This window comes from Cyphomyrmex costatus, unplaced genomic scaffold (genome assembly GCF_001594065.2).
Source record: "Cyphomyrmex costatus isolate MS0001 unplaced genomic scaffold, Ccosl1.0 scaffold35, whole genome shotgun sequence".
Taxonomy (NCBI): domain Eukaryota; kingdom Metazoa; phylum Arthropoda; class Insecta; order Hymenoptera; family Formicidae; genus Cyphomyrmex; species Cyphomyrmex costatus.
The window spans coordinates 389,159-405,236 of record NW_017277664.1 but is presented as its reverse complement, the minus strand read 5'-3'; the positions used below and the strand labels follow the sequence as shown (position 1 = coordinate 405,236).

Here is a 16,078-nt window from a genome sequence, read left to right as displayed (position 1 = left end):
ATCGTTTTAATCTATACTGGAATAATTCGACTTATTCCGTTTTTCCGAATATCGCATTCAGTTTTGCGTTAAAAAAATAGATTTACACTAAAATAATTATGTCAAAATATGTAGCTACAAGTACATATTTTATTAATGGAATAATATAAAAAACGAAATAATTCGAGTTATTCCGTTATTCGCCGCAGCTCCTCAAATGTTTATCGGTCGCAACCAAACATATATTTAATATATAAAATATATAAAATATATCGAGCCTTATTTACATTTCTCGACACTACACTTTTCACTTTGCCGTATCGCCGCGGGATCGATACTCGAAAAATTGTCTCTTCAATGAGAAACATATATGAGAGGAATTCCCCAGTCATATTAGTTTTCAAATTTTAATAACTGCGACAATTTGATGGAATCTTTTTTCTCATCATGCGTGTAGAAACTGAGAGAATTAAATTTGATCTTGCTTTTGTTGTATTTCTTTCTTCTTCGATATCGAATTTGGCAAGAATGTTAGATTAATGTTTTATAAATATCTATTTAATAAAATACAGAGATCTGTATGTACAATTTAATGAACTTCGACTTTTAACGAGACTCGAGTGTGTATATCTCTAAAATCAGAAATCGATTATAACAAAACCGACAAAGGCGTCTGACACAAAGGATGTTGGTTAAAGCCGGGAGATCTCCTTTGACGAGGAAGTTTCGAATTTAATCCGTATCTTTGTCAACGATCGAAGACTGGCTTTTCCCTGAGATGACATTTCGATTCCAATTACAAAATGGCTAAATGGTCTTTTGTATGGTAAAAAAACGAAAAAAAATTTACTTTGTTCCAATTATACCATTTAGTTTTTTTTATAGTTTTTGTCTTATTAATATATTTAATATTGTGTGTACAATTTTAATAATAATATAACTTTAATAATATCCAAAAATTGTACAAAACATATTAAAAAATTGAGAACATTTTATATACACGTATATGAAATTATACTTACAAAGATATCTATAGAATTATATTTATTGAGTAGAGCTTTCTTTATGCAAGACGAACATAAAACCAGAAAATGGAAAAGAGAGACAAATATCCAAGATTGATGAATGCGGGAGATTTTCTACCTTTTATTTTAACAAGCTTATATTTTATTCGTTTTATCATTCTGGGATTAAAGTGGACGCTTTAATCCTACGATGAAAACGAACGCTTTTCCCCGATGATTTATTAATCATTTTTCGCTCATTGTCAATGCGTATGACTATGTACGTTATACCGTCATAAACAGCGTTTATTAAATCGCATATTACACGTGGGAGCATACATTTGCGGGGAATGGGATAAGCCGGAACAGGCAGAGGAAATCTTACCGAGGAAATGTCAGGCTTCCGCGTTTCCGGGCGCATCGCGTATGTGCCTGCGCGTGCTTTTATCACTCGCGCTCGGATATTCCGGGGCAATTATCGTGCTATTTGACGGATTAAGCGTCCCTTTCTATTTATGACTGCACTAAATTTTACTCGATATAATTGCGCGCGTGAGTGCACAATGCTAGGCTGTTTAATCGTCACGAATAGTGCAAATTACGTTTCGGGAAATATCATTGGTGAACCGCTCGAGATGCTTATACTTACGCATTATTGTGCATAATTATAATGATTAATATCGCGAGCAATATGCATTTTTGCCTTGTTAAATTGATAGTTTAAATCTTGAATTTTTTATAATAAATTATTTAGAGTTTTAAAGATGCTTTAAAAATTCTTATATAAAAAATAACAGTAATATATTAAATTGCTTGTTAATACTATACGTATTCCAGTTTCAGTCTAAGACTGTGCTTCAAGAAATAATCGTATAGTTTGCTTGAACTGAAAATTGTAAAATTTGCACAAAAATATTATATAATACATCAAGATCCGCCTTGACTCAATTTGACTTTTTTTTTATTCATTTGTGGTTTACTTTGAAATTTGCTGGCAAATTCAAGGAGATACACATTTTTCGGGATATATTGATTGCCGCAATTCATCTTTGATTCCGACACTCACGTATATCCTCGCAAGAAAAATTGCGAGATCTCCCTATTTATATGTTTTTCTCTATAATAATAAACGTTCACACGTGGACTTAGAACCTTTTTAGTAAGTAGAACCTTTCAGGCTTGGAGGGTTCTCTTCGTTTCTCTCTTTCCAACATTCATGTACTGTAATTTCTGTCTTGCAGATAGCAAAATTGTTTTCTTACACATGGACCATGGGTTTATTTCTGTGCAAAGCGGTGCATTACATGCAGAGCGTGTCGGCAATCTGCTCGGTTGTCACCCTCACTGCGATGTCGATTGAGAGGTGAGATTATTCCTGTTGTACTATTCCTGCTAACGATTGATAGTGCGTCATGGTTATTATGATCGTATGTAAATCGCAGTCGAGTATTGATTGTATGAGAAAAGGATTTGCGTGAACATTCGAGAGTCAACAAGGATATAGTACGTGCTACGGTTTGTGTAAAGTATTATGCCATAATAGGGTCACGTAAATAGATCGGCTTTGAATTCAGGATATTGAGTAATCTAAAATTGTGCAGTGTGCCATTGAATATGGGCAAATATATGTGTTTGTAGCCAGAATTTAAAGATTTGACTACGGTTTACAGACAAATACTCATGTCGTGAATATTTTTTCATATGCTGGATATAAAATTTGGTATTTATTGCAGGACCTTCTGCTTGTCCTTTGAACATAACATACATCTAAAATCCCTTTGTAAGTACGATCTAATGAAAATATGTGATATAAATAATCCTTATATTTAAAATTCTTTATAATCTGTATTGCAAGAATACAAATTTGTTGATAAGTACAATTTTTTTGGAGATGATTAGTTTTTCTATAGTTTTTTTAATCGTTAGAATTTTATTTGTTTTATCCTGTAAAGAATTGTCTAAATATACAATCATTCCTTGTATTTCCTTACGAATATTATCAGGATAGTCATACATATATTGTTATATGTATCTTAAATGATAATTAATCAAATTTGATATTTTAAATAAATAAATAAAAAGGGCAAATAGCCGATAATATAACAAAACCAAAAACTCTAAAATTTGTTATACAAAATTCATTATCCTACAAAAATTACTCAGTTCGTGTTCTTCATGCTTTGAGTCAAGATGAAAATTCAAAAGTCAGATTGTATAAAATTTGGTATTCTAAAAGAATCGTGAATAAATTCAAAAGTCAAATTGCATAAAACTTAATATTTTTTAAAAAATAATCGTGAGAGAAAAGAAATAAATAAAAATTAACATTATATATAATAGTACATATATATATATATAGTATACCTTGTCATTTATACCTGTAGATAATCCGGAGATAAAAATACACTATAAAACTAGTAACCAGCAAAAATTAAATGCACAATTTCCATTATTACATTACTGGCTTTTACTATTCCGAACACACTAAAAAATTTCGGAACCTTCCCGATCATTTCATCTTTGTTTAACGTTGGCGAACAACAAGGATGTAATGATTCGCTGTGTCACACTGTGTCGCTTGTGTCCTTTGCTGAAAAACTCCTAGTACAAACTTTCCGTAAAACTTCTTCACTAGTATAAAAAAGAACATTAAAAAAGACTGATTCTACAGCCCCTCTCGAAACATTTTTTTCACTACGCAACTACGACTACAAGCGAAGTCAAATACAAGGAATATGTTCACGGAATATTCCTAATCGATCGTATTTTCCTTCCTTGATCGCTCATGTAGTTATTTCAATGAACAAGCAAATTTTTTATCGTGTATAAATATTATTTTGCTACGACATATAAATTCCATTTACGTGTTCAACAATGTATTATAGTATAATAAACATGTTCATGATTTCTTTCCGAGACCATAATATTATACGAGAAATATTTTAAATAAAGGACCCCACACTAATTATGTATACGAAAAATTAAGTTCTGATAAAGTGCGATAAAATTTAGTTTTTAAATATAATGTAACTTGCAATGTGATGAAACAGAAAATGTCAAAGACATTTTGGATTTCATTTTGAACGCATAATAATTATTGAAGAGACTCATTTTGAGAAGAATATTACATTAACGTAGCCTACGAATGAAATGCTGTGGATTCACTCAATTTTTCATGCTATTATGTGATTTTTGAGTCGCGGATTATTATATTTTTGTGCTACAAACAGAATATTTGTAAAGTAAATTCAAATTAATATCCACGTCAAATGTCATTTTGCGAGAAATGTTACCTCGTAAGTCAAGACAAAGCGCTTTGATCCTATGTTTAGAAATGGCATCGTGAAGACCGCGACTGTATGAAGCTCCCTTGGGGATACCTCATAGTCGCGCTCTTTCTTTGACAATTTTCTATATATCATTATTATGTATTGGTGTACAAATAAGTTTTAAAATGTTTTTTGTGTAACGTATAATTTAAACTTAGAATTCAAATATTTTCGCTTCATGACAACGCTAGGCCTCATATTGGTAAAGGAAACGATGCTAGCGATTGGTTGGAAAATTCTACCGTATCCGGCGTATAGCCCAGACATAGCCCCTTCAGACTATTATTTATTTCGGTCAATGCAAAACGTCTTGTCTGGTGTACACTTTCGAGCATTTGAAGAAGTGCGAAAATGAGTCGATAATTTTGTCGCATCGAAACCTTCGCTTTTGAAATTCGCAAGCTGAAAGATGGCTAAAGGTCATAGATAATGACGGGGATTATTTTGATAATTAAGTGTGTTTTTTAATAAATAAGTATTAAATTTCATTAAAAACACTTTAAAACTTATTTGTACACCTATAATATATATTTATATATTACCTAATATGATATCACCTAATATGATATTTATAGAAATATACTCCGTTTTATTACTGTACTTGTTTTGCATGCAGTAGATTTTATGTAGATGTTTTAATAAATTTTATTTGAAACTAATTATGTTATAGACATATTAAAAAAATCCATAAATAAAGTTCTTTTTTTAGATCTAAATTATATTTCAAAATAATTTCGTTTACTGTTTCAGGTATTACGCCATAGCGCATCCAATGAGATCGCAGTATGTATGTACCATAAAACAAGCTCGTAAGGTCGTAATCACGACTTGGATCGCAGCATTTCTGTTAGGAATACCTATGGCATTTACACAGGTATGTGTGTTTTCAACTTGTACTCAACATTTCATTAACAGAAATTTCGTTTTTCTTAATTTTATCCATTTTCATTTCAAATGTTTTGATAAGTCCGAAATTATAATTACGTTTTTCGCAAAAATCCATTTCAAAATTAACTCGAAACAACGAAATTAACATAACATTAATTATGAGACAATATTCTACTATTTATTTCTATTCGTGATATCTAATGTGTAAAAAAAGCATTTAATTTTCTGTTATTTGTACTTCATCGCTAAAGTATTATTTTCCATCATTTATTTCAAATAAGCTTGTATTCAAGAATGATTTGTAATCACATAAATAAGGTATCAAGTTGTGCATTCCGTGTCTGAAATATTCTTCATTAAAAAAAATAAAAAATATATGTGCAAAAATAATTATCTCAAATATACATCGATGGGGACGGCCTGCTTCTAAACGATTTTTTAATAGAACGTGATTATAATCTCGAACGATGTATGTCTCTAATTTTGTACCGGCACTTGCCATTTATTACAGCGTATTACTTCTATATTATCGTTTAGCCACATGGCACTTCGCAATATTTCGCTCTCACACATGCGTGCAATGTGTGTCGCCAACATTCGAGAATGATACGCCCCGCAGTAGCACGTCCGATAAAGCTGATACACCCCGCTTCGTTCATTTACTTTAATGAACGATGACTTATCTGAGCGTTGAAAAGATACGCCATTAAATCAAAATAATCTGCTAACGCGGAGAATATCGAGAGAAGACTGACATGATTGGATTTTCACCCGTCGAAAATTTCTCTTGTAATTTGCAGCATTTTCTTAGATAAATGTTTGATACGTTGTTCTTTGCTACTTGAATGTTTTCAGAATCATCGCTAGTAGCTGAAGATACTGTAGTTGGTATTCTACATTACATTTAACGTATAGTTATATAGTGTAGATTTTAGATAGTACACTACATTTAATTTGATTTCTAATTTTGTCTGAAATGAAGATTCGTGCAACGTTTATCTCGAGTTGATGCTCTCGCGAGTTAAATATGCGGAATATTATTATTTAAGCTTTTAAATTTTTAATATTTATATATTTTTAATTTAAACATTTGAATATTTTAAATTTCTTAGAAAAATTTTTCATTAATTAAGTATTTAGTTTACACATTTATATGATCGATGACATGTTTTAAAAAATTGGAATTTATTTTACACGATACAAAGATCATTTTGCTTGATATTTAATTCGTCGTTCAGAAGATTATCTTTTCCGATGAGAAAAATGTCGTTTTGTGTTGAATAAAGCTGATTTCATCTTTACTTCCTTATAAGATGAAAAATATCGGTTATTATATATTATAATATACGGAAAATTGTACACGATTTATTTGTGGCAACTTTCTCTATTTCGATATTATCCTAATCATTTTTAAATACCTTTACACACACCCATCCACCCCACAGGCTGGACGTGACAGCAAGAAATTTTACTTAAGTTTGCATTTTATGTAAAATGCCCATGTTATTACAACCTTGATATCGATGTAATTTTGAATTTATTTTCTTGCGAGAGTAGAAGAGAATTTTCACTGAATACCAGAATATACGTCAAGCTTATATTTAATGAAGGTTTCGTCTATTTTTATATAAAAAGATGATAAATTCAAAATTACATCGATGTCGTGCATGTATTGACGTGAGCGGACAATATTTTAAAATGTTAATCATAATCATATCTTAAAATTGGCGTGTCACGCTTTTTTGAAGCCTCTATTCGTTGAGGCAGTTAAAGTAATCCGAAAATGGTGAATTTTGGTAACAAGGAATTTTCGGGGACGCTCTTTTAAAAACATGGTAAAAATTATGATAATTAAAAAAGATTTATCCAATATGGCGGACGGAAAAGATGCGAAAATCTTAAAGGTTTTCCGATTTCGGCGAAATTTGGATTAAGGGGGCTTACGCGGACGCTGATTTCGAATCTGTGATCAAAATTAGGAAATTCCAAATGGTTAATCCAAAATGGCGGACGAAAGTGTTTCGAAATACATAAAAATTTAAAAATTTCAGCGAAATTAGGTAAATGGGGGTTACCGCGAACGCTGATTTTGATTCCGTGTTCCAAATTTTTAAATTCAATATGGCAGACGGAAATGTTGTGGAAATCAATAAGATTTTCCGAATATGACGAATTTAATAAGACGCAAAGAAATGTAATTATAATTTAAAGCTTAATCGACTATGCTTTGGTGTAAATTTTGTAAGAGAAAATTATATGGTCGTTCAAAAAAAAAAGAATCCCGCGCGTAGCGCTCTGTGAAGTTGGTACCCCTAAATGTGAATATTGGTAATATCATTATTGCATTCTTTTGTCCACTGTTTGTCCACGTTTGTCCACCCGTTATTTTCATTTGTCCACCCACCAAAAAAAAGTTATGCATAAAAAAAAATTGTAACACCCCCAAGTGATTATTTTACATTATTACGAAAAATATAATAAACATAGGGTGGACAAACGAAAATAATGGGTGGACAAACGTGGACAAACAGTGGACAAACGAATGCAATAATTATTTTACCAATATTCGCATTTAGAGGTTCCAACTTCACAAAACAGCTCTGTGAAGTTGGCACCCCTAAATGCGAATATTGGTAATATCATTATTACATTTGTTTGTCCACTGTTTGTCCATGTTTATCCGCCCGTTATTTTCATTTGTCCACCCTCCAAAAAAAAGTTATACACAAAAAAAATTGTAACACCCCCAAGTAGTTATTTTACACTATTACGAAAAATATAATAAACATAGGGTGGACGAACGAAAATAATGGTTGGACAAACGTGGACAAACAGTGGACAAACAAATGTAATAATGATATTACCAGTATTCGCATTTACAGATTCCAACTTTACAGAGCTGCTTTATGAAGTTGACACCCCTAAATGCGAATATTGGTAAAATCATTATTGCATTCGTTTGTCCACTGTTTGTCCACGTTTGTCCACCCATTATTTTCGTTTGTCCACCCTATGTTTATTATATTTTTCGTAATAGTGTAAAATAATCACTTGGGGGCCTTACAATTTTTTTTGTGCATAACTTTTTTTTGGAGGGTGGACAAACGAAAATAACGGGTGGACAAACATGGACAAACAGTGGACAAACGAATGCAATAATGATTTTACCAATATTTGCATTTAGAGGTTCCAACTTAATAAACGCGATGGAAAAACAAGTAGCACGTCGCATATCTTTGCATGCCTCGTTACATCTCGGAGCACATCGAGGAAAGCACGTGCCCTTCAGGATCTCTTACGTCTGTTCTTCTTTTCAGACACACAAGAAAGTCGGGGTGAGGAGGATCGCCTATTGGTGCGTTCGCGATCCCGAAGTTGCACTTCTATGGAAATCACACGAAGTTTACATGCTCATTGTGGTCTTAGTGATACCGCTGAACATCATGGGTTTCTGTTACATGAAGATTTGCCGGGAGATTTCGCGCGGTACGAAACGTCGGTATGAAATGACATCGCGACATGTGTAAGTTCGAGATTCTGTTTTAGATCCGTGAATTTCTGAATTGAACTGTAAAAACATTCTTTTTTTTCTGATCTAAAAGTTAGCAAGTTGTCATCATCAAGATAAATTTTTCAAGTCCAAAATCGCAAAATTCGTCTAAATTAAAACTCTCGAGAATGTTAGATAAATAAAAATAAATAACGGGCTAGTGAGAGTTAAAATTGCAGTAAGTGGTGCAAATTAAATGTTTTATTATAATATGAGTACTTATAACTTTATTTAGACGTTTCGGCTACATTTCGAGCCATCTTCAGTGGTCCAAATTTTCAATAATATTCATCGATGGCTGAGCAGGAAGTGGCAGATTCATTCTCTCATTTGATTATTTTGTCCCAAAATTGATTGATCCGCACAGCCATGGAGAAATAATGATAAGAATAACAAGTTAGAATATATATTAATTTTTTAAAATAATTAGTAAAATAGTCGCAAATAACATATTGTAACTGTGAGCATGTCTACGGACAGCAGTCGAATCATTCAAAATAAATTTTTATTTAAATTTAAGATATTTTTTGTTATTGTAATAAAATAAAAATAGCGAGATAAAAAATATATAGCGGGTACAGATAGTTTTGAAAGAATTTTTCGATCAATAATAGCAAATCGTACGTTGAAACAGTGAAAACATTTGAATTCCTTTTTTTAAATTAGATATTTCGCAGAAAAACTTTATTCGAATTCTTATTGTTTGTTATCATTAATTACATACGTATATACTCGGCTTGTGATATTTGACTCTAGCGGGAAGCGAACTTCTGGTAATGAACGCGGTCATGTCGTTCACAGTGTTTCTTTGGGGAATGTGTGGACTTGCAGGCGCGGTTTGCTTGAAATAGATCGAGGATGATGAGGGGCAAACGTAATGGCGAATGCATTTACACTTTATGACTCTACTTAATTCGATTCCCCGTCCCCTGTGTATGTCGTGAACCATCATCGTGAATGCTCATCTTCAGGCAGTCGCTCGGTGCATTTTAAGAAAATTTAAGAAAATTTCGAGAAATCTTTGAGATTTTTCTATCGATGAGCGTGGAGAACTTATTTCAAGAAGGATTGCAGTTACGTTTACGGTTTTAAATCTTTTATCTATAAAGATAAAGCTTCTCTACGTTTTTGACTGTAATATAAAATGTTTCGACATACTCTTTTGCTTAAATAAAAAGAGATTTTTTTAAAATCCTTCGAAGTTCGAAAGAATTCGAACTGGTAAAAATTAGACGAATATGATGAACCCGTTTATTCGAAGAAAAGAAGGAAACTATCTGCTTCTATATATTTATAAAAAATAAAATTGATTTCAATTACTCTGATCTTATTTTGTATCGGTTAATGCGATGCAATGATTTTTTTGAAGAATCGATTGCATGGGAGAATACATTTTTGTATTACCGATTGCCATCACTCTTGGAACATTATGCAATGCAAGTACCGTTATTAAAGTATCGATCGCGTGGAAAGATTACTACTTTAAAATGTTCTCTAGCGTATGGCTTTAGAACATCGGTCAACTCGAAGAAATTCTCCGAAATAAAATTACTGTCGTGCAAGATCAAAGGAAATTCCATGAAGTAGAGTCATAACGTAGTTAACGCACGTAATGTCTTGCTAAGATGAAAATGGGTCCGCACATGCACATGAAGCACTTGATAAAAATTCAGTCATTCTTCTTATAATGTTGTCTCTGGATATGAAAATAAAAGTGCTGCTTAACATGAATGGTAAAAGAAAAAGCTAGGACAGATTGTAATTTTTTGTTAAAACATCATTTATCAAAAAAATTAGTTGTAAGGAAATTAATGTAGGTTTTTAATATTGAAAAAGCTAAATTAAAATTATTGAAGGATTAAAATTAATTTTTCAAACTATAATAATATTGTACGAAATTTTTCTATTTGTTTGCATTTTAAAAATTTGGTTTTGAATAGTTTATTTATTCATCCATCTTTTACAATCGACGCAAATAGAATTGACATGCAATGGAGTACGAGATCTTCGTGCGAATAATCAAAGCGCAATTTTTAATCTGTTTCAGATTAAATTCAAACACTGCAGAACCTGAATGTATTCCCATGACCCAATATGGCAAAACCGAACGCAAATCACGGCGGGACGAGAAATATGAAGAATCACAGATTGTGAAGCAGGTTTGATTTGATTGATCTTTTCTTGGGAATAATCAAATTTGAGAAGGAAATGGCTATAAAACAAAAATCATTTTGGAATTTTTAGTAATTAACTCTCCTAAATCATTGCTTAGCTCACTTGTAAAAAAACTTTTTATTACTTTTTTTTAATAATTATGAAGTTTATGTGTGAATCGTCATAACAATGTATTATATAAATTTTAAAATTATTTGAAAAAAAATGGTTTTAATCTTGAAATGGGCTTGTTTAATAAAGCTGTGAATGCTTTTAGAAATCACAAATTGCAGTCTATATGAAATAGTAGAGTTGAAATATATCCTGAGGTTTACACGGGATAAGATCGCTCACATTATTCAGTAAATTCAGACTATATCCAGTATATTGTTTAAATACATATAGTAGAATACGATGTTCCCTGTATTGTGGTCTCCGTGTTAGAAAACAGTTCTAACCGCTGCGAATGGTTACCAACAGGTGGTGAAGATGTTGGTGACAGTCGTGATGCTGTTCACCATTTGTTGGGCACCGATGCTGATTGACAATGTATTGACTTCTTATGGCTACCTGCCGCGCGTCAAGAGTGGAGTGTACAAGCATCTCAATACCATGTTTCACCTGATGGCTTATATGAACAGGTATGTCTCGGGTTCAACTCAGAGATTAAGCGCCGGGGAGCCGTTAATTTAAAAGAGACTCATATCTACGATGATCTCGTCTTTTACGTGATCAACGTTGCGAAGGTTATTGCCTCCGGGGAATCATTCGCGGGATCGTGTTACAAATAGAAAAATCAGTTTGCTGGGCCAGCCGCAAGTTTTGTTCCGCCAGACAGATCGCATGGAATCCGTAGACGATTGCATCATAAACTAAAGAGGAACTTCAAATATTGGTTTATTTCTTGATTAAAGATTCACATTCAGACGAGCGAAATGTGAAATATTATAATATATAATTTGTAACCACACATTAATTTTTATTTATCGACAAATATTTTTTACATATATTTTTATCATTCTTTTTTGCCTTTTGGTATTTCAAATAAAAATGTGCGATACTGTTCAGAAATTAAAAATTTATAAGAATCACAAATTTAACGTAGTTTTACCTATATTTAAATTTGATTAACATTTTTAAAGAATCTGTTATTATGTACGCTTTCCCAGTTTTGATTTGAAATATAACTAAATGAGAATTACTAAATAATGTATTAGTAATCATTTTATGATTGCTAAAAACAATCAAACGTATGCAGAACATAGGAAACTGTTTCACAGTTAAAATTAATTAAAAACAATGCGTGTATCACAATTCGTAAAGTCGTTGAATCAACAAACCTCGGTATGTTCTGGATACGTACCGCTATTTTATATTTATGCATTCTCTCTCCTACTATTGAATTTGTTGTGTATAAAATAGCATTCCTCGAGGCAAATTTAAATGTTGCGTTCTATTTCGTAAAATGAACGAATATGCATATAGTTTACAGGAAATGCAAATATTTTTGCGATATTGAAGATGTTACATCGCGTGAAGAAAGTCTAATTATGTACTTCAATTGGCATTTGATTTTTTTCTATAAATAAATATAATTTGTAAGGGTTGTGCAATTTGTTCGTGTTTGCATGCACAATAAAACTGGTACATGTATTACATATACAACGTACAGTGTGTTAAAACACGGTCGTTAAACGAATTATATTAATTTATTGAAAATATTAAATTTCAAATTTTTTTTTATAATTAATGTATTTGTATATATTTCATTAAATTTCGAAAATGCTACGTGAGTGTGTTTGCGCGATTGATATGCGGATTTTGAAATCATTTTTGTATTGAATTATGATAACGGCGAGACACGTGCATCATTGATTTTCGCCGAATGAGCGTCTCTTTTTCCCCCTCGTGTCGCTTGTTTTTTACATCTTGCGATGTAGAATAATAACTTTAATAGCTACCTCTGCAAATACTTCGTGTATCATTTTGATAACGATCACTGATTAGCTTAACAAGTTGTGATGCTGTCAGGCAACAGCGTCAGATGCAATAGATAAATTGCATGCTATTGAAGTGATTTGGGTCGTTATACGAAAAAGCATAGTATTCTCCACTTCGTGTATAGTTCCTCCTATCGCTTTAACAAAACAAATTTATATTACTTTTGCCCTTCTCGCGCGAAAGTTAATATTCTTTATCCGAGAGAGAGGCTTACTCTTTTCAGTAATAAAAGAGTAATTTTGTATCTTATGCTTTTAATTTAATTTAATCTTTAGTTTTATACAAACGTAAAATTCTTTCTGCTACCTTTCCGGTGAAAATGGAAGATACTTTCTTTGAAAAGATCTATTTCTTTAATAAATTTAGTATGAAATTCTTAGCAACTGAAATTCTCTAGAATATATTACTCTTTTAAAAGAAATATATTATATATGATATTGAAGAATGATAGATCGAAGTGTAAATAAATTTACAGAGCTTCATTATCTTTTTAATTAATATATATTTAAAATAAAGTTAACTTTCTATTAGATATATATTAATTTGGAATTTAATTACTGAAAAATTGCAGTTTGCTATATGGAAATAAAATAGCTGATAGCTTTTAATTAAATCGTCACTAAAGAAGAAATGTGCAATTTGAAAGAAATGCGATAGATTATAATTAAAGTGTCTAAATATTCAATAATTTAAACAAATATGAATTGGAATGTTTTCTTTCGTTAATTATACAAGATTTTTTATTGGAAAGTAATTTTTTTTAATTATTTGTAACAAGTTTCTTGTACATTAAGTATTTTATTTTATTCTACGAATAACATTTTATAATTAAATTCTATATCTTTTATATCGAAACATTTTTTCTTTCTAATAATTCTTTCAACACTATAAATTAGAAACTGCTGGAAATAGGATAATGATACGAGATTAATTATGTAAAAGCTTTTAACAGTTAAAAAATTAAATAGTTAATTGATGCGTAAATGAAATATAAAGTTGAAATAGAATTAAATTATATTTAGAGGAATGACACGAGATTAATTTTTTTAATTTTTATACAAAATATATAAATTAAAAACAACGATTTTTTTTTACTATTTATTGATCTTGTATTTTCACATACATTGTTCTACCAAAAATTTTCTTTAAAAAATATCGGCTTTAAGTACATTCAATTATGTTTACATTGAAGGTTGGGTCATCCCCCACTTTTCTATAAACATGTAATAACAACGAAGATAAGACAGAAATAGTACTAATAGCGTCTCTCTGAACGCACCATTGATCTGAAGTCCCCTTTCCTCTTTTACTCTTTTGTTTATCTATTAGATAAATCACGTAGTTTATTTGAGGATGGAACAATCGGCTTTAAGACATTTAAAACAAAACTTATTCAATAGAGAAACGTGCCAATAATTTTTAGTTTATGAAAAGTTTGTTTAAAAATCCTATTTTTAGAAGTGCCGTATTATTTTCTATTTGGTTATAACTGTTATAAATTTATTTTCTTTTCGAGCATAATGCTCGAACGATATTTGGACTGCGCGTGGTGAGGTGGACAACGAAAGGCGGAGGCGATTCGAAAATCGGCCGAAAGTTGCATACACTTTATGTATGTTCACTTTGTACTGGCACATTTAATTAATAATATATCAGTTACTTTTCATGGTAACATATTATTATTAGATAAAAAGGTTTAAATTTTTGAGTATCCTTTTTTGAACATGACTTGAACTTTTTAATGCTTTTCGCGATCGAAAATGTCCTCTCTCGTGTGCCTGTCGAATAACTTGAGACCTAAATGAGGCGAGTACAATGATTCGCAAAACATCATCTACTTCCTTAAAAAGTACGCTACCTTTTATAACATATCCGTCGATTTTTCGTGTTTCTTCACGCATTAACACATGCCTGTAGATTACTATTTCTTAAATACAGATTGCGCAGCTTTTGTATGAAACAAATGTTGTTACGACATATAATGACGTGACAGCTCTGGAGCGCCATATTAAAAAATACTAAAGAAACTCAATTTTGAAATTTTTTTATCGTTTTCAGCATAGATTCTACCTCACTGCAGGCATGTATTAATGCATATACTTCAATCTTGTAAAAGGATTTTCGAGTCTGTGAATATGATAAAAAAAGTATACGATACAAAAATTATATGGTTTAGTTGGTAATGCAGACGGAATTAGGATCCCTTTAAGATCAAGCCTTCAGGGGCTCATATTCGTGAGTACGGAATTGGTAACCCCGAAGCATTTTAGTTACTTAATGTCTGGGGTATATCCAGGCCACCTTAATCTCTTGGGAAGTAATTAAAGAGACATGCGATCGCGTGATGTGTTAAATATATATATATATATATGTGTGTGTATATTATGTAATATTAACATAATAAAAGAAAGAGCACCTCTCTGAATGCTCTTTTCTCGCAGAACATCCGCCGTGATCTTTTTTCTTGTTTTTACGTCGAAAAATTTGGTAAGCCGAAACTATTCGGATGGAATGGTCGATATGGGATTTACATCTAAAAATTCGATTACAGGAAAATGCGAAATTGGATTGTGTTTACGCATTCCAGATGTTGAACCACAGATTTCATTTCGCGTTTCGATGCAACCGCGTACATCCGCAGCTACGGATTTATGGGCATAAACGCGATGCAGTTTCCGCATTTTATCTGTTCGACGATTAACGCGCGATATTCGATCCGATTGTACCTCCCGGCTGTCTTTAATTTAATATCGGTATTGCAGTTGCATAAATCCAATTATATATGGGTTTATGTCGAGGACATTCAGGGCGAACCTGTTGGCTGCTTGCAGCAGATGCTGGAAACCTAAGGCCAGCCAGAACCTGGGAATCAGCGCAACCAGGACCACCAGCGCTAGGTACGTCGTAGTTCGTTATCATATATATATACGTAGTATGAAGCGCCCTAATATATCAGGGCTGATATATCGTTAAGGAGAACGAAAAGAAACTGGAAGGAGTTTCGAAATGCGCCTCTATCAATGCTTTGATGCATATTCCGCTGGTATCCCATTACCCATTTTCTCGACAGCGAACACCTAGATACCCATTTTGTCGACGGTGAACACCTAGACACCCATTTCCTCGACGGCGAATACTTTAGACACCCATTTTCTTCGACGGTGAACATCTAG

General features: G+C 32.0%; 1 protein-coding gene across 1 annotated transcript in view; it reads left to right on the top strand.

Annotated features, from left to right (window-relative positions):
• The window catches only part of LOC108776254 (galanin receptor type 1), a 39,264-nt gene extending 23,186 nt beyond the window's left edge, over positions 1-16,078 (top strand). The window contains exons 3-9 of the mRNA XM_018542808.1: positions 2,225-2,346; positions 5,063-5,186; positions 8,518-8,723; positions 10,798-10,909; positions 11,385-11,545; positions 15,668-15,802; positions 15,976-16,078. Of these exons, the coding sequence (XP_018398310.1) occupies positions 2,225-2,346; positions 5,063-5,186; positions 8,518-8,723; positions 10,798-10,909; positions 11,385-11,545; positions 15,668-15,802; positions 15,976-16,078 (963 nt within the window). The remainder of the gene's footprint in view (positions 1-2,224; positions 2,347-5,062; positions 5,187-8,517; positions 8,724-10,797; positions 10,910-11,384; positions 11,546-15,667; positions 15,803-15,975) is intronic.